Raw genomic sequence first — 21,275 nt, forward strand, 5'->3', positions numbered from 1 at the left:
ATTTGAGTCTAAAAAATGAGTCCCCACTACTGATGCTCTAATACCCCATTAAGATTTTTTTTTATTTTTTTAATACCATTTTATCCTCACCTTTGTTGCTCAAAGAGAGAGAGAGAGAGAGAGAGAGAGAGAGAGAGAGAGAAGAGAGAGAGAGAGAGAGAGAGTGGAAGAGAGGAAGATGGTCGGATTCGCTGGATTTCGGTCACTGGATTCCGATCACCGACCGCCGCCCACCGGAAATTTCTGAAAACCTCACTGGAAAGGTTTATTGCCCCCTAATAGACGTCTATTGCCCTCCAATAGAACTTTTGGTCGCCGGAATGAAAATTAATCTCCTTAAATTCAGACAAATAAATTTTGATTAAAAAAAAAGAGAAAATTATGTCAATTCAAAACATCTATTGCCCCTCAATAGACGTCTATTGCCCCCTAATATAACTTTCAATCACCGAAATTCTGTCCCCAATAGACGTCTATTGCCTCCAACATGCAGTCTCAACCTAAAGCAATTACCATTGGTGATCAATAAAACATGAACAAAGGTAGAAAATGTAAAACCAACCTAAAATCATAGCATAATGGTACAATGGATAACACTAAGACTCCATTCAATAATCAATTACCATGGACCAAAATCTAGACTAAACTAGTCCCTGCCAATTAGTGTGGTTCATGTTTGCATATGGGGGCCCTGTTTTGGGTCCAGTATTTTTTTTCATTTCCTTCTACCCCATTACTCAAAAAAAAAATTCGGATTTGGGTACCCAGAAATGCTCTAGGCACCAAATCAGATCAAACCGCTCAATATTGCACGCCGTCTGCCTCTACGGCTTAACCCAACGCTCTGAAATCGCAAGCAGAACCTCCACGTTGCCTAACATAGTCTACTGCGGCGATGGTGGCCATACAAAGCGGCGGCTTTGTCACACCCCGAATTTTGAATAAAGAAAATTCAAATCCGAAATGCAAGAACAAACACAAGAAAACACATATAGAAAATTTTTCATTTAAACTAAGTAACAAACAAACTGAACTCACAATTTCAATACCGACTTGTTATTTAGAGTCACATATTATATTACAGATAGTTTACAAATCAAACCGAATGACAATTCAATAAGTAAACACACCCACCACAACTCACTACCCAGCGGAAGACTTAAAACTAAGAGCACCCTTCCACGTCCACACCATTGAACGTACACCTCAGCTTTGATAATGATCACTCGATAATCAAACCTGCACAAAAACCCCTACACCATAGAATAGTGCACCGGGAATGAACAAAACAAACCCAGTAAGCTTTTCAGCTCGTATGAGTAAACTCAATTAAAGTGACTCACGTCACTCATGCTTATAATTTCTCAACTTGTGAGATAATTAAAGCAACAATATTTAATTCCACAAAACACAACCAAACATCAAGTTCATATCATATCATATCATCTCAAAGACAAATCACACTCACTTCCGCTCAACATAAAGCATTTGTCAAAACGATGACCTCACAACTCATTCCCCTATCACTACAGATCACAACCCACAATAAGAATTAAGCAAAATCAGTAATCCCTGCATAGAAACTTAGTTCAGGAGATCACATGAAAACAAACAAAAGAAATCATATAAATCCCTGCATAGAGTTTAGTGCAGGAATTTACATTAAAACAAACAATACAAAAAGCGGTAATGCCTGCATATAACTTAGTTTAGGAGATTACATTAAAACAAACAATTCAAAAGACAGTAATCTCTGCATATGACTTAGTTAAGGAGATTACAATTAAATCAACAATAGAATTCATAGAAATCCAAATCTCATGTATAAATTAAAGAAAGAACATCAGCAACATTCCTCGAAAATTACGTACTCATGATGCAATAACACAGTTACCACCATGACCGCACGCATACAACAGACTACGTAATCATAATGCCGTAACCTAGTTACCACCATGACCGCACGCACGCATACCACAGACTACGTACTCATGATGTCGTAACCCAGTTACCACCATGACTGCACGCAAGCATACAACCCAGTTACCCCACAACACAAGGTACTCTTTACAATACTTGGTTTTACAATCTAAAACCAATCAAAACTTCAAATACTCTTCCACACAAATAAATCAACAATTCACATTTCCGACAAGAGTAAATGCTCCAATATAATAATCTGAATAAAATCACAATTATTATACTTCACACAATGCCACACCATCCATATATATATTCCACGTAAATATATATATACAAAGTCATTCACGCAGGAATGACCACTAATACCAACTATAGTTCATAAATTATACTTCTCAAAAATCATTTTATATCAAAACATTGTTTTAACTTACCCATGAACCGTTGTCGATCAAGTTCATATATTTTAAAACAAATAATTTGTTTCGAAAATAATTAAACAATTAAACAAGTAATTCCGAGTAATAATTAAATCTGTTCGTAAATGAACCACGTGAGATTTACTCACCTCAATCCAGCTGCGTCTTCAATACAGCCCAAAATCACAATCACAACCGTCCGCCTAACCAAAACCGTCAGTCACAACCGTCAGCCCAAATTTCTCGATACCTAGAGTCGAACCATTTGGTCCACGGAACAAAGTAGCCTTGTTTCCTCGTACATACGCCCATCTTGACGTCCAAAACTCGAGTCAACTATAGCCATAATTGACACAGAGTTTCTGCCGCACATACGAGTGTGTCGAAGAAACAAAATTTGAGAAGTCGCCATAGAGGTCGCTCAGTGACACACACCTTTTCTCCTTCTTCCTTTATGACATGCTTCTGGTCCATGCTGAATCCGCATTAACTTGCTAAACCATTTCCAAGGAGGTCTACACACTACATAGTATAACATAGGGTGACCTTAGTCAAACCCATAAATCTTCTAATCGCGTAGCTTCCTCGGCTACCCCAAAGCAACGCCTTATGTGGTACCACTCGCCGAAACCATGCTTCCAGATTTTAAAATCCTAAAATTTCACAAGCAACGTCAAATGGCGAGCACTAAAGCACAATTAAATCTCTCTTACTTAATTTCGAAGTCGACAGGTCTAAGCGAGGAATTTCATTCCGCTGTTCAGTAGATTAAGTAGCTGAAGATCAACTTTTCCTTGACTCATACCCCTGAGGCACGAGAAGCGTCAACGAGTTGCGCTCGACAGGATCTTCTCGGAATAATGATTCAATTTCCTCGAGAGTTGTCAAATGACATTTCAAGTCTAACATGAGAGCAACAATCAACATCACTCAGACAACTAACAGAAATTCACAAGACAGTTGTCCAAACATCAACTATGCTTATTGGGACCCAAAGTTTGTCGTTCACGTACCTTTTCCTTTTTACTTTTACCTCATACTGGGCCCATATAACCTTTCTCACAGTCTGTGCACTGTGGAGGAGCTTTGGGTGGCAATACTTGTTCAAATTCCAAGAACAAATAAAGAGATGAACAGTAACTGGACTCGATAAAGATTACAAGACAGATGTAACATCAAGTCTTACCAACAATATTTCGATGAACAGGATTCACGTGATTATGCACAATTTGGAAGTGAATCCATAAACCAATTCAACATAATGTATGAACATACAACAGTTGGACTTGATAAGATGATGACACAAATCACAACAATCGAGTCTGTGGAAGCAATCAAGTAAACTAGACTCGACAGGATATCCAAGGAAGAATCAATCAGCAAGTCCAACTTCAATAGCAATAAGCACAATTTTTAACGAACCAGATTCACTGATCAAAGCGATGGCAAACAACCAAATCGGTAAGTGAATCCAACAATATAACAACATTCAAAAGTATAGGAAATCACGCAACCACAATTTCAATTTCAAAGACAAGTCGGAACATATGTCAACCTTTCGAAGAAGGGATAACGATTTTCGGATTAAGGAATCCAAAAACAAAACAAACAACAGTTTCGACTGACAACACGCTGAAGTTTCGGAGAATAACTCCAGAGTCATTTATTTATCGCAAGTTGTATTCAGTAATTAACAACTTTCAAATGCGACATACATTAGGGGGATTCGGTGGCCAGTCGGGCCCTAAACTGCGTGAAGAGTTGTAATTATATGAACACACACTAGCAACAATTATTTCTCACTACGAAGGAGTGAACCGGAATTTCATGGTAAAGAAATTCCTAAAATCTCCCACGTAACTGGAAATCAAGACTCTAGACAAACTTCGAAAAACTGTTTAAATCAGTGTAAGGTTTTGTTCAAAAACCTCAAATGAAAAACCCACGTTGAAGTTAAACAACGATTTCCACTAAAACTTGCCTTTTTCGTCACAAAGCGTCATTCCGACAAAAGACATTTCAAAGTCGGTACGGGTTTAAGCACGTAAATAGTAAACACCCAAAACCAACACTTTTGAACAGTAACGTGAAGTCAAACCTTTTCAAACGTTAGGTGGAAATTCTAACAACTTTTCAAGTCAAAGGTTCTGACTTCCGCAACACGTTTTTGAACAACCATTTCTCAAGTCAATCTTTTAACAGGATTTGAAAATTTTTCACGAGCCAACAGAACTTTTTCGGGTATCAGACGTTTTTAAATCATTGAAATCGAAGACTCAAAAGCATTGCTCTGATACCACTTTTTGTAACGCCCCCAAACCGCACCTCACCAACTTGGGCACATCACAGTGCCGCGGAGCTCTAAAATATAAACCGAAAGCTCGATTCACATTCTAGAGGACCGCTAGGCATTTTGTTAGAAAACTTTTTGCAACACACAGCGGGAGCTATCGATATTTTTGAGGTGAAAAACTTGCGTTGCTGAAATCTATTTCACTCATCCAGTACTTGTATAAGGATCACACGAGGTATGAATTTCAAGGAAACGAGAACTCAACCAAAATTGACACAAGACTAACTATCAACAAGTCTCGAAATACGAAGTTCGAGAAATAGAATTTAGAACAAGACCTAAACAACAAAGTTTACCGAACTTGTTCCGCACACCCAGCTCCGTCCGCTATTGTCCCGTCACCAGTGCATAGTACCTGCATCCACACTGTTGTAGGGGTGAGCTTTCGTCCTCGCTGCTCTTACAGGAACTCTACCACGACTAGGTTTGAAACCACTAAATATATATTTGGGATCCCAGTATGAAAACATGCTTAAATCAAACATTTTAAAGGAACGACAAACTTTAATGTTTTTCAACTTGAAAACAGATGCATGATGCTTAAATAAATACGGCGCCAAATCCAAGTATTACCTGATGGCCGGTCCCATAGACCCACTACACGACTTTACCTCAAATTAATTTATCACCAGGTAAGCGTAACGAGAGCGTCCGCTACCTAGCTACACACACGGATCGGATCGTCATTGCGATCGCTCACCGTCCGACCGGTGTAACTAACCCTCCGGAGGTTTTGGGGATCGAACCCAAGGAAGTCAGAGCCACCCTTCGCTCTCAAGCCATCACACACTTTCTTTGGTTAGTATGCATTGCATTTTAACTTAACCAAACCGTACCACTTAACATGCATTCATTTCAATAACAATAGATAAGAAAACTACTAACCGAGGAGAGTTCCGAATCCCCTACCTGGATTCCGATACTTTCTCTCACGTATTCCGAGAGTTGCGAACCTTCCGTTCCTCGGGTAACTGGAGTCCTAGATTCCGACATTTCGACCGTTAATATCACATTTGAACAATTATATGAAATCTCGACGATTAATAAATCATCCAACCAACTTTTCCAGGTTCGACCAGGAGTTGACCAATTTGACCACGTTGACCGGCACTTTTTAGTTTGACCACATTTGACCAATCGATACTGGTTCGATAATTAACCCAAATTACCGAACCTTTACTTGAAATTACAATATTGACCAATTACGACTATGTCGAAGTAAATCAAGCAACCATTTAATTTCAAACATATTAGGCGTACCCGAAATTTACTAAGGCCACCCAATATGTATATATATATATATATAATTCTTTTCTTTACTCATTATCAAACCGCAAAATACACAAACAAACTAATAACGACTTGACTAACGAAAGACCTCAAATTTACTTAATAGTTTTGTCGCATAGTAATTCGACGGAATTTACTATGGACACCCCCCAGCTTCAAGACCTGACCATTTTTCAAACTTTTCACAACTATATACACAATTAATCTCTTCCATTGAAATATTTATTCCTTGCCAAGCTCACTAGCAATATTTATCAACCATCTTATCCAACACGAGCAGAACATCAACAACCAAACCTTAACTAGTCAGCCATGCTTCCACAATCACAATCCACTCAAATCAACACATAACCCATTCTGCACACTCAATCAAACTTATGACCGGGGTATTTCAATCTCAACCAAACCACCCAACTCAGTTCATCAAGTTTCGATTGTCACAATAAGGGTAATAAGGTTCAAATCATACCTTCAAGAATTGATTTAAGCCAAACCCAGTTTCCTACACGCTGCCGAAGTTGGCTTGAGGAAGAACTGATGTTTCTGGTGCTACAACCTAGCGTGATCCTTGAGGCCCGGCCTACAGATGCTGTCCAGCCAGAAACGAAGCCCAGAAAGGACGGAAGAGTCGCCGGCGTCGAATAACACAGTAGCCCGAGACCAAACCCAGACACGAAATTGTCAACACTCGATCAACTTTAAAAATTAATTATACAGACATGTAGAGCTTGACGAGAGGATGAAGTTCTACCAAAGGCAGCCCAAACGGTGGCCGGATTCGCCGGAAATTACAGAGGTTGCCGGAGATAGGTCGGGGCTTCTCGTCGTCTGCTCTCCGTTCGCAGTTGCTGCATGTATAATCTGAGCCCATAGGAAAGTAGGCGACGACCAGACGAAGCTTTTTCCGGTGGTCCTCCGCAGAGAGATGGCCGGAGGGGCGATTTCCGGTGGGTTGCAGTTCGGGTCAGAGAGCTCTGATGCTCTCTCGAGTGTTCTGGATCAATCTGACTTGGTCCTCCTCTCTTTTAAAGTGAAATTGATGGTCCAGATCAATCGGTGGAGAGGATAAACGGCCCAGATTGCACCCCCTAATTTCTTTAATTAATTTTCCAAAATCCCACAACTTCGAAAAATCACGATAAATGGCCCGAGAAACCGAATAATCCTCCGAAAATTTCCACGAGCTCGTCGTGTCGTGTACTTTAATATCCAACTCTCAAATTGAGGTTTGCACTTTATGAAAATTTCTGAAAATCCTCTCGGGCGCGTGGATGATTACAGAGACCGTTAAACAATTTCTCGAACGATCTCCACTAAACTCGACACATTTTTCCGGGGCTCACAACAATGGCTTGCAAACTTCAATTTGCATGGGTCAATATTTTCCTATACGTCTTATTACAACACTCAACCAGCTGTTTGTGATTCATTCAAGGGCAGAACACAACTCTGTAATTAGTCCCACCAGGGCAAGTGAAAGTGCTCGTCGGATCGTCCTTAGGGTAACTATAAGCATCCCGACACCGATCCTTAAAAAACCTTGACAAATTAGTTGGTCCACAGGTCCCAGAATTGCAACAATACTTATCCATTTTGAACACAGTACAGGGATTATGGCAACCCCCAGGAGTCTTCAACTCATTAGGGCATTGTCCGTTGATGTCAGCCATACATATGATCTTGTGTAACCATTCGAAGTTGGACTAAACTCCATTGGAACATTAAACCCATCCACGAGTGAAATGTCAATGAAGTCCTGGTTGCCTAATTGGTTTAGGGCATACTCGGCAAGAGTGTTTGGACGTTGTCCCCAGGCTTAGCATTGGAGGAGGCCCCCATAGACACTTGTCTGGCAATGGCCACGACCGGACTGATCCAAGTTGTAGTTGGTTCTTGGCCAAATGCGAGTCATTTTGGTGCCCGGTTCACTTTGAGGGTTCAGGATTCGCCGCGGTTGAGCTGCTGCCACCTCCGGGGATGGCGGCCGCCCAAACAGTGTAGGGACAGTTGTTTCGGATAAAGAAAGTGGCGGCATTGGAAATGGCGTGGAAGAGAGGGATGAGAAGCAAGTGCTTGATGAAGAAGCTCATTCCAGGAACTTGGTACTCGTTTACTAATGGTTATGGTTGGAAGGAAGTGAATTGGAATTGTAGGGTTTTATATATAGAGGTTTCGCCGCTTAGGATTAAGGTGGTTTTTGGTGAAGGTGTGATTACGTGTTTGAGGTTTGGCAGAGAGATTTAGAGGGATGGAGTTCATAATGGGGCATTTCATGGTCAAGAAGGGTTTGGCACTTTCACCACTTTGGCTTGACTTGAAAATTGAAGAAAAGCACTCAATAAATTGGGGCTTTTGTATAAAGGAAACAAAGTAATGCATACGTGCATGAACTTTGGCATTGAAACCATTCTTTGTGGACGATATGAGTTTAGAAGTTTGTGTCATTTCCCGGGATCCGTTAAGTTAAGAAATGAAATGCAAATGGGATGAAGAAATTCTAAAATGAAATATTGAAACTCCAAATTTATAAAACCGGAATTGGAATAAAAATTTCAATCCCAAATTCAGAAATTCCTTGAATTGAATTGTAAACTCATTTATTTCCGAAATAGACCCCTAGTGTAAAGGTGAGAAGTGATTCAGGATGAAGAAAGATTCATAGTTTCTACAGAACACAGCTTATAGTCGGGCGCTCTATTTTCAATTCCAATTCGTTGCAATGTTTTAGTTGGTGTTGAGTAAAAATATTGCACACGGTGAGCGTAAATGTCACCCAACATAATTTTACTCGTATTCATTTATGAATAGAGTTTTAATTATTTTGGATTCAACCCATTCAAGACAGAATGTGTCTCTTAATTACAATCCCTTGTTACCAGGAAACACCTTTTGATTCCATTTATGAAGAGACCAATTGTGGATGTGATTTTGTTTATTTGTTTTTGCGGCTGCACCCAGATATTTGAATGGGTTGCCTACGTACCATTGGAGAGGGATCAAGCCACTCGTAGTTCAATGATTCCATTGGGTGAATGACCCATTGGAGGGTATTGCTTTTGGAATGTGAATAGTGTTTGGATGAATTTGGTGTAAGTGAACTAGGGATTCGATTTGTTTGGAAAGGCTGTGACGTTTCCTGGTGTTTGGCGGAATTTGACTGATGAGGTTAGGAATTTGGATTGGATGAACCAGGGAGTCAGGAATTTTGTTTGGACTTGCGGTTGCATCTAGTGGGCCGCTAGATAGCCTACATACCCTCGAGGAGGGATCAAACCATTGTAGTTCTTGAGTTTGTATTTCTGGTGTTGGCAGAATTTGACTGGAGTCAATGATTCAATTTAGGACTGGTTGAATTTTGACTAATGGAGTCAAGGATTCTGTTTGGACTTGTGGTTGCATCTAGTGGGTGTTGCTAGATTGCCTACGTACCCATTTTGGGATCAAACCGACCGTAGTTCGTAAAAAATTGTGAATTTTCGGTTTTGTACCAAGTAACTAACAGACATTTTTGGTGGATCTATTAGTTGAACATTTTGGTGGACATCCCAGTTTTGATGAACTGCTTGGCATTGTAGGCTCCAAAGCTTGCGATAGGTGTTTTATTTGGACACCATCGAGATGACAATTTGAACTGGGGCCCAAACTTAACTTGAAATGGGCCAGCTTCTCTTAATTGACTAGAAGGGTTTGCTTCCAAATTTGTACATGCCAATTAGTCACAAAGTTTTGACTTGAGCTTCTTCAAATATTTGATAACTGATGCTTAGTTGCCTTGTAACACCTTATTAGTTTAACTTGGCTCAAAAGGAGACACCTTCGCCAATTTGTTCACTCATTTGATTGATTTGCTTTGTTGCACCATGACTTCAAGAGTCTTCGAGAGATTCAACCGCTTGAGCATTAAAGCAATAGGCCACTCCAGCTCCTTTAATTAAAGTAATGCATGATTGCAATTTTTGTTTTTGGTGTGCAAGTGGATGATGACGCTGAATGTAAGTGTGGCTTCTCAACGAGTGACTTGCTGCCATTAAATTGATTATGTTCATCCCCATCGTTTGAACAAAGGGTAGAAAAGCCAAGAAAGATTCATGGTTGGTCTTCTTGCTTTCCAATTGTTGTTTATTTCTTTGTTGTTATATAGCCTCGGTGTATAGAGAACATCATGAAGCGAACACCATTCTGACTTGCTTTTTGCAGACGCTATGCGAACCATTGCTTCATAGAGGTAGTCCCACAATTTTGAGGCTTTGACATGTATTTTGCTAGGATTGAATAGACATGTTCAATCCTCCGTACAAGCTGGGCATTTATGTGGTCGTCATGCAATGGATGCTCATGTGCTTGAGGAAGAGGCACCATCCACCATGCTTAGGTTTAATTCACTTTTCTTTCGCCACCTATACGCAGGACTCACCGCCATATAGACATCGAAAAACAAAGTGAGCATGGAATGACACTGCGGCTGTGAATGAGGGCTTGATGTTGATTTTGTGTCTTGCCCGGAAGCCGTCGATCACGTGGTCCCTTCAATGGGCTCATACTTTGCTTTTGCCGCCTATACGTAGGACGCACCGCCATATAGACATCGAAAAACAAAGCAAGCATGAAAATGACATTGCAACTGTGAATGAGGGCTTGATGTAGACTTCTTGTCTTGCCCAAAAGCCATTGATCATTGGCAGAGATTTTATGAAGACGAAAGTAACAAACGACTTCACTGCTAGATAGAGCAGAGCATAGAAGGAACACGTCTTTTCTTTTGTCTACACCATGAAAGAAAAGACTAGTAATTTCAGGTGATAGCCAAGATCATATACCTGTAATTTACTTGAAGCTTTTGCTCCTGCAATGTTGGTTTTTCGTGAACGGCTTCTCTTAGAAAGCTTGTAAGGAAGGACTGCAGTGCTTCGGCTTCGGTTGGATTGCTCTGTTTCTTTCTGCTAGCTGCTTTATAGCCTTTCTGCTCTTTTTTTTTTTTCTTGAGCCTTGATGTAGAAGCTCTTTTATAATAGGCAATATAGAGGCTTAAGATAAGATCATATTTGAAATTAACCGATCTAAACTACTGTTCATTCAAATTGAAATCCAATAGTCTTCTACCACGTCGTCGTAGTGCAGCATGAGCCAAACAACTTTGAAATTTGAAAAGCTGGATTATCTCTTTCAAGTCTCAACTTTGACCGTGGTTGGTCTCATCTCTTTAGCTTCCTCTTCTTTTGGTTTGGATGTACCTGGCCTTTTCTTTTGTCAAAATTTCTTTTTGGTTGCTTTTGTTTCTTTGTCTTCCAACTAAACTTGAAGTCATCATTTCATGCATAATTGATGAAACCTACTGCATTTGAATTCCCCAAGATAACATAATATTATCATAAGAAATAATGCAGCAAAGCCACCTCTCCAAAACTTGAACGTCACTTTTTTTTTTCTTCAAGGACGTCTTTTTTTTTTTTGGTTTCAATAATTGGTAGCCTGGTAGGAAATGGGGGGAGATATTATAAATTGTAGGTCTCCCTGTATATAGCCGCAGAAGTTACTACTGGATCAGACAATTTTTAAAGGGGAAATTACTTGTCACTCCCTGTACTTTTAGGGCGTCGACAGTTCAGTCCCTGCTATCATAATTTCAACAAGTTATTCCTCAGACATTCAAATTTCATACAATGTGGTCTAAAATGACTATTTTACCCTTCACTTCCTCTTTTTTTTTTCTTTTTTTTCTCTCTCTCCTCTCCCTCTCCCTTTCCCTTTCCCTCTTTCTCTCTCTCTCTCTCGCTCTCTCTTTTTCTCTCTCACTCTCATAATTCTCTCGCTCTCATATTCCAGCAACCTCAAGCTCTTTCAGCCCGAGAGAGGAAAAACCAACAACCAGCGACTAGGTCTAATCGGAACTGCGTCCTCTGACGATCTCCGACCGGCACACCAGCACCAATATCTCCACCTCGTCGTTGTCGTCAGATCTCCTGTCTCCATTCGTCAAATAGTTAAGTTTGGAGAGAGAATTGACGACGAGAAGCAGCGACTGCTCCGATGGTTGTGTGGTGTTTTCTGGCGACCGATTAAGCTGCATGTGGTATGAAACTCACTCCTCTCGTCATAATCTTCAAGTCTGTGTAATTATTTTTCTAATTGGATTAAGTGTTGATGGTTTACATTTTTGGGTAGCTACAGTTTTACCATGTTCTTCGACGCCGGCGGCCTCTCTGGTCTTTCTGGGCTCCATCTCTTGCTCATCTGCACTTATAGATCAACAATCGAGAAGTTTGTTGAGTTGCTGTTGTGAAAATCATGAGTTCATCACCATCCCCGTCTCGGCAGTGAGTTCTTAGAACTGAGTTTCGGTCAATTGAAGTTGATTTTCGATTTAAAAAGGTATAATCCTGACCTTAAATCAAAGTTTTGTACTTGGTGATAAGTAGATGTTAATCTCTGAAAGTTGAGGAATTGGGTTGGCTATGTGATGTTGTTTGCCTATGCAGAATGGGTGTTTATGTCTTGGGTTGAAATGTGCAGAATGTGAGAGAGAGGGGGGACAGAGGAAAAAAAAAAAGAGGGGCAAAAAAGTCATTTTGGACCACATTGTAAGAGATTTGAATGTCTGAGGAGTAACTTGTTGAAATTATGATAGCAGGGACTGAACTGTCGACGCCCTAAAAGTATAGGGAGTGACCAGTAATTTCTCCATCTTTAAATTATGGCACAAAAAAATATTAGTCACCCGCTTTGTTGAAAATAAGGGGTCAGTACTTTCAATTAGTAATAAGTTAATTTCTTACTTTCTCAAGAACCGAACAGCATGATGAGTTTTCTAGTTTGGTGACTATGGATTGTCAACGTCCCACTCACTATACTTGATATGCTGCCAATCATTTGTTTGTATTATGGAAAGGTGGTGAGATTAGTATGAGAGAAATGTCTTCTGGGACTGGAATCAACTGATGACTGGGATTGGGAGGCCGGGCGAGGTCAGCGTCTTCATTTACGGATTTGAGGACCGGAGGTAGAGCAAACGGGGATGATTTGGGTGGCTTTGCCGACGAGGTGGCGCCGCAGACTGTTGGTGGGGAGCGGCGGAGGTGGGGTGAGCGACAGTCTTCGAGCTTGAGCAGAAACAAAGAAGAAGGGAGAGAAGATTGCGTGGGAGTCAGAGTAAGATCGCGAGGTCCAAACAGGTTTGTCGAATCGGTCCGATTTGTTAAATTTTTTTATTTATAATACCCGGATCAAATTAGGCCAAACCGACTAGTTCAGCCCGATTTTTCAAATTTTTGGAGAGATCATGGTCAAAAGTGAAAAGGAACAAATATATATATATATATATATTTTTTTGGTTGGGGGGGGGGGGGGGGTGTTGTTCTGTATTCAGATGGAAAATTTGGGGTCGAGTTGTGATCATTATTTTTTTGTTCTTTTTATCGAGATCACATGGTATACTCAAAGGCTTTTTGGGACAAGGGACTAATCTGTGTCGGGGTTCATGTTATAACGCTTCCTTCTCCCCTAGCCACTAATGATATATTGACATATAACTCAAAACAACGATGATGGGATTCGAACCCACATGTGAGGGTTCCACACTGAAGGTTCTTACCAACTCGACCACATATGGTGGTTCAAGCCCTCTTAGTTGATATATTGTTTCTTTTCTTTCACTTAAAAGAAGTATATTTATGATGCAATATGATTCTTTATTGTGAGAAGATAAAACTTTCTGGAGATTTGAGTTAAATTAATCGTCAATTTTTTGGTTCTGGATGACTTCCTCAATTTTATGCTTCATATGATAAATGCTCACTTTTACCGGATGGCGATAGGGCAGCAAGAGAAAATGCAGCTTAGGATTTTGGCTTTATATGCCCTATGCACATTAAAAAAAATTAAAAATTTAAAAAAAAAACTGACATCTATGAAGTAGTTTGCATGTGTAGAAAAAAAATTTCACCTCAAGAATGTTGCATAAGGAACATTTTGAACTGGATTTGCAGGACAAATAATAGTTTTGCGTCAAAAATCAAAAGTCATGAAGGTACAAAAAAATATTTGTAAAGAGAATGTAATTTTTGGAGTTATTGTCAGTTTTTTTTAATCAAGGAAATGACCATATTAAGAGGCCATTAGCCATCAAAGTTACACTCATACTGCAAAGCATCAGTAATGCAGTTTGGGGGTCTGGTGTACTAGAAACAACTTTCTCTATCCTCAAAAGCAAGCAAGACAAGCTAGTCTATGTGCCCCCCCCCCCCCCCCCCCATTCCAAGTTCTTAGGGCATGGCAGATTGAAATATTACTAAAAGACTGCATAGCGAATTTAATGTCATCCACAATACCTCCAAGGACCACCAGATCATGATTAGTGTTCTTTAGATCATTGATGGGCTCTAGGCAATTAGATTCCAACACCACATTTTCCACTTGCATAGACCAAACTAACTGTACTCCTTCTTTGATGGCCTGCAACTCTGTATGTTTAGCAGAACTCATATTGGTTACAGGGACTGCAAAAGCAGCCCGAAACCTGCCCAACTCATCCCTGAGAACTCCCCCCATGCCCCCAGATACTTGGTTCGGAAGATAGCTCCCATCAATGTTCAATTTCCATCTTCCATCAGAGGCCGGTTTCCACCTCTGTCTAAGCTTGGCCACTGCAGGTTTGTTCACCTGCCAAGCTTGCTGGAATTCCTCGAGCCAGGCCGCCGAGCTTAGAAAGATATCATGCCCAGACTGATGTGGCAGGGCCGGTCCTGAGATTTTTGATGCCTTGGGCGAAATTTTTTTTGTGTGCCCACCAACTAACCGAAATATAAATGTAATGATTCTTACAAAATGTCATAATCTAAATCCTTTATTTAGGGGTTTGGAACCCAGTCAAACTGGGCGGCTCATCCCCACGCCGATTTTATTACATAAAGAAATATTATACAATGGGGGGGACATAAAACCAAAACCCCATATAAAAAAGATTACAAATCATCTGAAATGATGCCTTCTTGCATTTCTTGAAGCAAAATCATCAATTATCTTCTCATAGTCAACATTTACCAACATATTTCTTTCAATGGTTAAAATAGCTAATCCATTCAGCCTATCTTGAGTCATGGTAGTCCGCAAATAAGATTTTAATAATTTTAATTTTGAAAAACTTCTTTCAGCGGATGCTACCGTCACCGGTATAGTTAATAAAATCCTATAGGCAACCATAACACTTGGAAACATATCCATTTTCTTTGCAAACTCCATAATTTGAATGGATGTCCAAGGCCTATCTGTTTCATATGCCTCATTCGGCAACATTTCCTGCAAAATTTGTAACTCCATAAGCAAATATTTCGCATCAATGTCAGAACCATCACCATTTCTCAAAGCAGTTTCAAGATTCAAACAACAACTTTTCAAGTCATCATCATCCAAATAAGCTAACTTTGATGCATCAAACAAGAAGCCAAACATAGATTCAAAAGTTTTCATTTGTTCAAACCTGCTTTTTAATTGAGAAAGAGCTATATCAACTAAAACCAAAAAGTAATCAGTTCTAAAGGACTCTTGAGCAGATTGTTGTTCCCTTTCAGTATTTGGAATTTCATCAAAATGCTTTTTCTGCAAACGTGACGTTTTATAGGAAATATAGGCTCAACTCCCATGTCATTTGCAATTTCTTTAGCTTCAGTCATGGCAAAATTAAACCCATTTTGCCTATACTTTTCAAAATAAGAAACTAGTCCCTCTAAGTTCTTCACGGCAACATCAAGAAGCATATCTTTGGATTGTAACTTTTTACTAACCAAGTTAATTTTATACAAAATGTCATGCCAAATAACCAAACTTAAAATAAAATCAAAGCTTGAAAGTTCACCAGATATCAAAGATTCAGCGTCCCTACACACTTTTCCATCATCACTAATTTCTGCCAATTTTTTTAAGGCTTCTTTTATTTGGGCAGCTTGAGTTTTTATACCTTTGACACTTTCAATATGACTTTCCCAGCGTGTAGTTGACAAATATTTCAAAGTCAAGTCATCTATATATTCAAGTAAAACACTCCATCGCTTTGTAGAATTAGAGAACACCGTATAAATTGTTTGACATGTTCCAAAAAAAGATTTTGCTTTATGACAAGAGTTGGCCATGTCACACAATACTAAATTAAGAGAATGACAACCACACGGCATATAAAAGGCTCTAGGATTTATATCAAGCAATCTTTTTTGAACACCTTGGTGTTTTCCTTTCATATTAGAACCATTATCATAGCCTTGTCCTCGCACACAATCAATATCTAAATCAAGAGATTTCAAAGCTGCTTGTAATTCATTAAAAAGCCCTAAACCAGATGTATCTTCCACATTTAGAAATTCTAAAAAGAACTCTTCTATTTTTATAGGAGAATTCAACACATCTACGCATCTTATAATTAAAGTCATCTGTTCTTTGTGACTTGCATCAGGAGTGCAATCAAGGATTACCGAAAAATATTTTGCCTCTTTGATTTTTTTAATGATTGCACTCTTGACATTTAAGGCCAACATACCAATCAACTCATTTTGAATTTTATGGCTAAGATAATGATAATGAATTTCTTTATCTTGAATAAGACGAAAATGCTGTTTCATTATAGGATCAAACTCAACAATCATTTCAAGTAAGCCTAAAAAGTTTCCATTAGAATCTTCATAAATTTTTTCATTTGTTCCACGAAAGGCCAAATTATTCTTTGCAAGACATTTCACAACAGCAACTATTCTGACCATAACCTCTTTCCAATGTTCAGTATCTTTCTTAATTAACTCTTGTAACTCTTTATCAATTGTTTGATTCTTATTCAATCTCACTCGCAACTCAGCCCAAGTTCTCAAGTTAATGAGGTGTTCAGAACTGTTTTCATGTAAATTTAATGTCGTACTAAGATGTTTCCAATCTCTTATCCCTTCACTTGCTAATTGACTTCTCGAGCGAGCTGTTTTAAATAATTTGCAGCAGAAACAAAAAACTTTATCTAGCTCTTTCAAGTAAATCAACCATTTTCTAGCAAAAGTTTCACCATTTGGTAATTTTCGAACATAAAACTCAGCAGAAAAGTGCCGACCTAATTCATCCTTAGGAAAGTTGATATCATATTCCGTAATAGGTCCTTTTTCTACAAGCAAGTCTCTCATTTTTGAATCTAGACTATCCCAAACTCTAGGATCAAAAATATTCAAATCAGCAGATGATTTCAAGCATTCAAGTTCATTAGCAATAATTTCATCATGACAAGGATTTTCATTATTTTCTATTTCATCACTTTCATTTTCACCTATATCACCAAGTTCTTCGTTCACCTCATTCTGATTTTCTACAAACTCATCAGAATGAATATGTAGTTCAGGTTCATTTACTAAATTCTCAACATGATTTTCAACAGATTCATTTGTTTCTTTAACAAAATATCTATCTAAAGATCCCCGTTGAGATTGAATAATTTCTTCTTCTCTTTTCTTTCTTTTTCTTTTTTGAGAACCTGAGAGTTGTTTCCTAGGAAACATTATTGAAACTAGCAAGAAAAAACTCAAACAAGCAAGCCAAGACACTAAACTTTGAATGATAAACACTTTAGCATAGAACAATAAAACCTGGAAATCTGGAATCAGCTTTTTTCCTTCTTGTTTTTTCTTTTCTGATTGAGATTGACTTGCAAATCCAAATTATAATTGCACCTAATATTGAAAATTGAAAATTGAAAATTGATGAATGAGCAAGTTGTTAGAAATCACTTTGAATGATAATTGATAAACACAGTAGCATAGAACATTAAAACAATACCTGAAAATTTGGAATTTGCTTTTTTCCTTCTTGTTCTTTCTCTTCTCAGTCTTTTGATTGAGATTGACTTGCATCTGCAACTTACCTAATATTGAAAATTGAAAACTAATGAATGTCCAGATTGTTCGAAATCAAAATTGAAGAACACCCAATACAAATCAAAATTAGATATCAAAATTGAAGAACACCCAATAAAAATCAAAATTAGATATCAAAATTGAAGAACACCCAATACCTATTTTGATTTGTATCTCAACCTACATCAATGGAAAGCTGAAAATTTCGTACGATCACCGTAGTCCGTAGAATAACATAAACATAGAGAGGAGAAAGATTGGGTGATGGATGAGAATGAATTGAAGAATTGAGTAACCATTGAAACCAATTTAAAGAAAAAATTTGCAGGGTTTCAAGGTTTGGGAATTGGGACTTGGAGAGAGCAAGAGCTTGAATAATCAATTTTCTTCCTGCCGTTGTGTGTTGGAACTTGGAAGAAGAAGGAGGAGAGCTCGAGAAGTAAAGTCGTGTTGGAAGAAGAAGAAGAAAGAGGAAAAGTAAACAGAAATCTGAACTTTTTTTTTGTTTTACACGTTAGTGCTATACATATATAATTATATTATTATATATAATTAAATATATATTATATATTAAATTTTATTGTTGTATTCTGGTGCCCCCCAATATCCTGGGCCCTGGGCTGTCGCCAATAATGCCCATGGGCAAGGCCGGCCCTGACTGATGGGTGCCATTCCACACCATATTGTTTCTAGTCTTCCATAGTGACCAAAGCACCATCAATAAATGATCAAACAATTCTTGTTTAAGAGGTGTGACATGATCTAACATCCAATCCTTGAATTGCAGATTTGGTAGCAGACTATTACCCAAGTTAAAGGGAGGTGTAGCAAGAAGAGAAAAGGCAGTAGGGCAGTTACAAAGTATATGTGTTATGAGTTCAAAATGATGAGGACAAAGAGGGCAGTCAGTTTCACCCTGAAAACCTTTCGTTCTCAGTTTGATTCGAGTATGCAAAAGATTGTTACATGCCCTCCAGAGACATATTTTCACTTTACCAGGCACATTTGCTTTCCACAAGTACTTCTTCCATAGGCCTTGATAAGGATCCCCATTAGAGGTGGAGGCAAGGTCATTTCCAAGCACCATTTCTCTTGCAATCCAGTATGCCGTCTTTACCGAATAGAAGCCTTTTTGCTCAAGGCTCCAAAAGAGTCTATCTTTCATTTGTCTGCTGCGAAGGGGTATACACAATATGTTTTCTGCCACTTCAGGAACAAAGATGGAATTAATAAGAGAAGCTTTCCATTCTCTGCTACCATTTACAATGAGATCCTCCACCAATTCAAGTTCACATCTCGGAGGTTTCTGGACCTGGTATCGCTGACATCTAGGAATCCAGCTATCACTCCAAATATGCTCCTGTGTGCCATCACCTACATGCCACTGCACTCCGCTTTTAGCACTGGTCTCCCTTGCAATATGCTTCTCTAAGAGAAGCTTGGTGACTCCCCAAGCTGAGCTTCCCAAAAGGAACAGTGTGGGTGATACCTAGCCTTGTAAATCTGAGCAATTAAAGAGTGTGGATTGGAAATAAGCCTCCAACCTTGCTTAACCAACATTGCTTGTTTATATGCATATATGTTCTTGAAGCCCATTCCACCTTCATGCTTAGTTAGATAAAGGCGCTCCCAGGAGTTATTGTCAGTAAATTTACCAAAAGATTTCTATATATTACAAAATTTCTATGTTTTGTATACATGCTATATGAATAAGGCTATATTAGTAATGTAATGGATGTCTAATGAGCAAGTTTGTTGTTTAAAAAGAAAAAGGGATCTACTCACTTGTGGGACAATCTTTGAAAGACTTACAGAGAAAAAAAGTAAATCTGATGGCTGAAAACAAATACACATTTTTAAGTTGTTATAATTTTAGCTTTTAAATTTAGGGAAAATGATCATTTACCCAATTTTGGAGTTAATTAACCCCACTTACCCAAACACTCTAAGAGATTGCCCACTTACCCAAACACTCTAAGAGATTATTTCCCTATTACCCAATTAAGTTTTTTTTATTCTTTTTTATTTATTTTTGGAACAATTTTGCCCCCTCCTTCTTTGTCACTTAGAGAAAGAAGTCATTGGAGACCTTGCTTGACTTCGGTGACCAGTGGCCGGCCGCGGACTCCGGCAACCGGTGACCTGAATCCGGCAACCAATGACCCGAATCCGGAATCTGGCTACCGGATTCCGGCGTCTGAATTTATTGCCCCCTAATAATACCCAGTAACCATATTATTGCCCCCCCCCCCCCAATAACAAGTTCATTGGAGATCAATAATTAGTTAAAAATGAAGATGTTTTAATTTTGAATGTTTTAGTAGGTTTATCCAAATAAATAATCTTATTATTGCCCTAATAAACATTTTATTGCCCCCTAGTAATATTATTATTGTTTCCCAATAATCTTATTATTGTCAACCAAATTATAATATAAAAAAGGGAAAATGTCTTTTTTCTCAGTGAGTGACAAATCTGGCTCTCTCACTTTCAGATTAAAAATGTTATAAGTGCATGATCAAGTTACTTGTTTTAAGAATTAGTGACAAGTCTCACTCTCTGGCTCTTTTACTGGAGATTGTTGCGATACCAGAAGAGCTGCAATACGCCAACACCGAGAGCTAGTGCCTGTCGCTGTCGCTACCGGGAGATGGGAATGGGTGCCCAGATCAATCCTTGTTGTGGGCTCTTCAAATGAGAGAGAGAGAGAGAGAGAGAGAGAGAGAGAGAGAGAGAGAGAGAGAGCTGTTGGGATGCAGCTGCCAGAGATGATGAGGTTAATGGTGAGAAGTTGTCGAGAGGAAGAATGGTGCCAAGATGCAAAATGGTTGCCGGGAAGTGAGGCATGGGTATCAAGGGAGGACTCGGGTGCCCAAATTAATGGTGGGTGTTTGTCTCAAATTATCAAATCGAAGGGATGGTGCTGGTGATCGTCATTAGAACTAATCAAATGGCGCCAGCGACGACGCGTTGGTGCGTGATTTTATTTCTGGCCATTGCCGGACGTTCTGGAGAATGATTTTTCTTGTTTGAGGAGTGTGAGCACGATTAAGGCAGTGGTAAGTCGTAAAGAGTGATTTTAGTCTCTAGACCAAGGAAAGAGAAAAAATGAGATCTTGTTTCTCTCTCTTCAAACATGAACCCAGAACGCCAAGCTTGTCGGTGCGTGAATCTGCTTCCGGGGCGTCGCCGGACTTGATAAAGGCCGGTATTGAGTCTCCAGAGATTGGTGGATGCTGTGGTGGTGGAGGTGAGGTGCAGTGATGACAGGAAGTTGGTGTTAGAGAGAGAGAGAGAGAGAGAGAGTCAGTCTGAGGGGAGTAGTTTGTTAATTAAAATGAGGGCAAAACTGTAATTGATGTTTAAATTGGGTGAATGGGATTAAAAAACTCTTAGTGGAGCAAGTAGGCAATTTTTAAGCTT

General features: G+C 39.1%; 1 protein-coding gene, 1 long non-coding RNA gene and 1 pseudogene across 9 annotated transcripts; all 3 read right to left on the bottom strand.

Moving 5' to 3' along the window:
* Positions 1 to 1,029: 1,029 nt before the first annotated feature.
* Positions 1,030 to 6,989, bottom strand: LOC112179051. 8 transcript variants are annotated; one of them, XR_005803778.1, is made up of 6 exons: positions 6,452 to 6,989; positions 5,602 to 5,671; positions 3,353 to 5,058; positions 3,145 to 3,241; positions 2,489 to 2,992; positions 1,030 to 1,253 (listed from the first exon to the last, which is right to left on the bottom strand). It is a non-coding gene; the product is annotated as an uncharacterized LOC112179051 (long non-coding RNA). The 8 variants fall into 8 exon arrangements; XR_005803775.1 differs by having other exon boundaries at positions 2,489 to 3,241; XR_005803777.1 differs by adding an exon at positions 1,872 to 2,020 and having other exon boundaries at positions 2,489 to 5,058.
* A 423-nt stretch (positions 6,990 to 7,412) lies between these two features.
* On the bottom strand, positions 7,413 to 8,072 carry LOC112179050 (annotated as a pseudogene).
* Positions 8,073 to 14,946: 6,874 nt separating this feature from the next.
* LOC112180041 (zinc finger MYM-type protein 1) lies at positions 14,947 to 18,340 on the bottom strand. The gene is made up of 4 exons (XM_040511348.1): positions 18,011 to 18,340; positions 17,776 to 17,860; positions 15,582 to 17,669; positions 14,947 to 15,396 (listed from the first exon to the last, which is right to left on the bottom strand). The coding sequence occupies exons 3-4, from the start codon at positions 17,496 to 17,498 to the stop codon at positions 14,947 to 14,949; spliced, it is 2,367 nt and encodes a 788-aa protein (XP_040367282.1). The 5' UTR covers positions 17,499 to 17,669; positions 17,776 to 17,860; positions 18,011 to 18,340.
* Between the last annotated feature and the right edge of the window lie 2,935 nt (positions 18,341 to 21,275).

Source organism: Rosa chinensis, chromosome 7 (genome assembly GCF_002994745.2).
Source record: "Rosa chinensis cultivar Old Blush chromosome 7, RchiOBHm-V2, whole genome shotgun sequence".
NCBI classification, from domain to species: Eukaryota; Viridiplantae; Streptophyta; class Magnoliopsida; order Rosales; family Rosaceae; genus Rosa; species Rosa chinensis.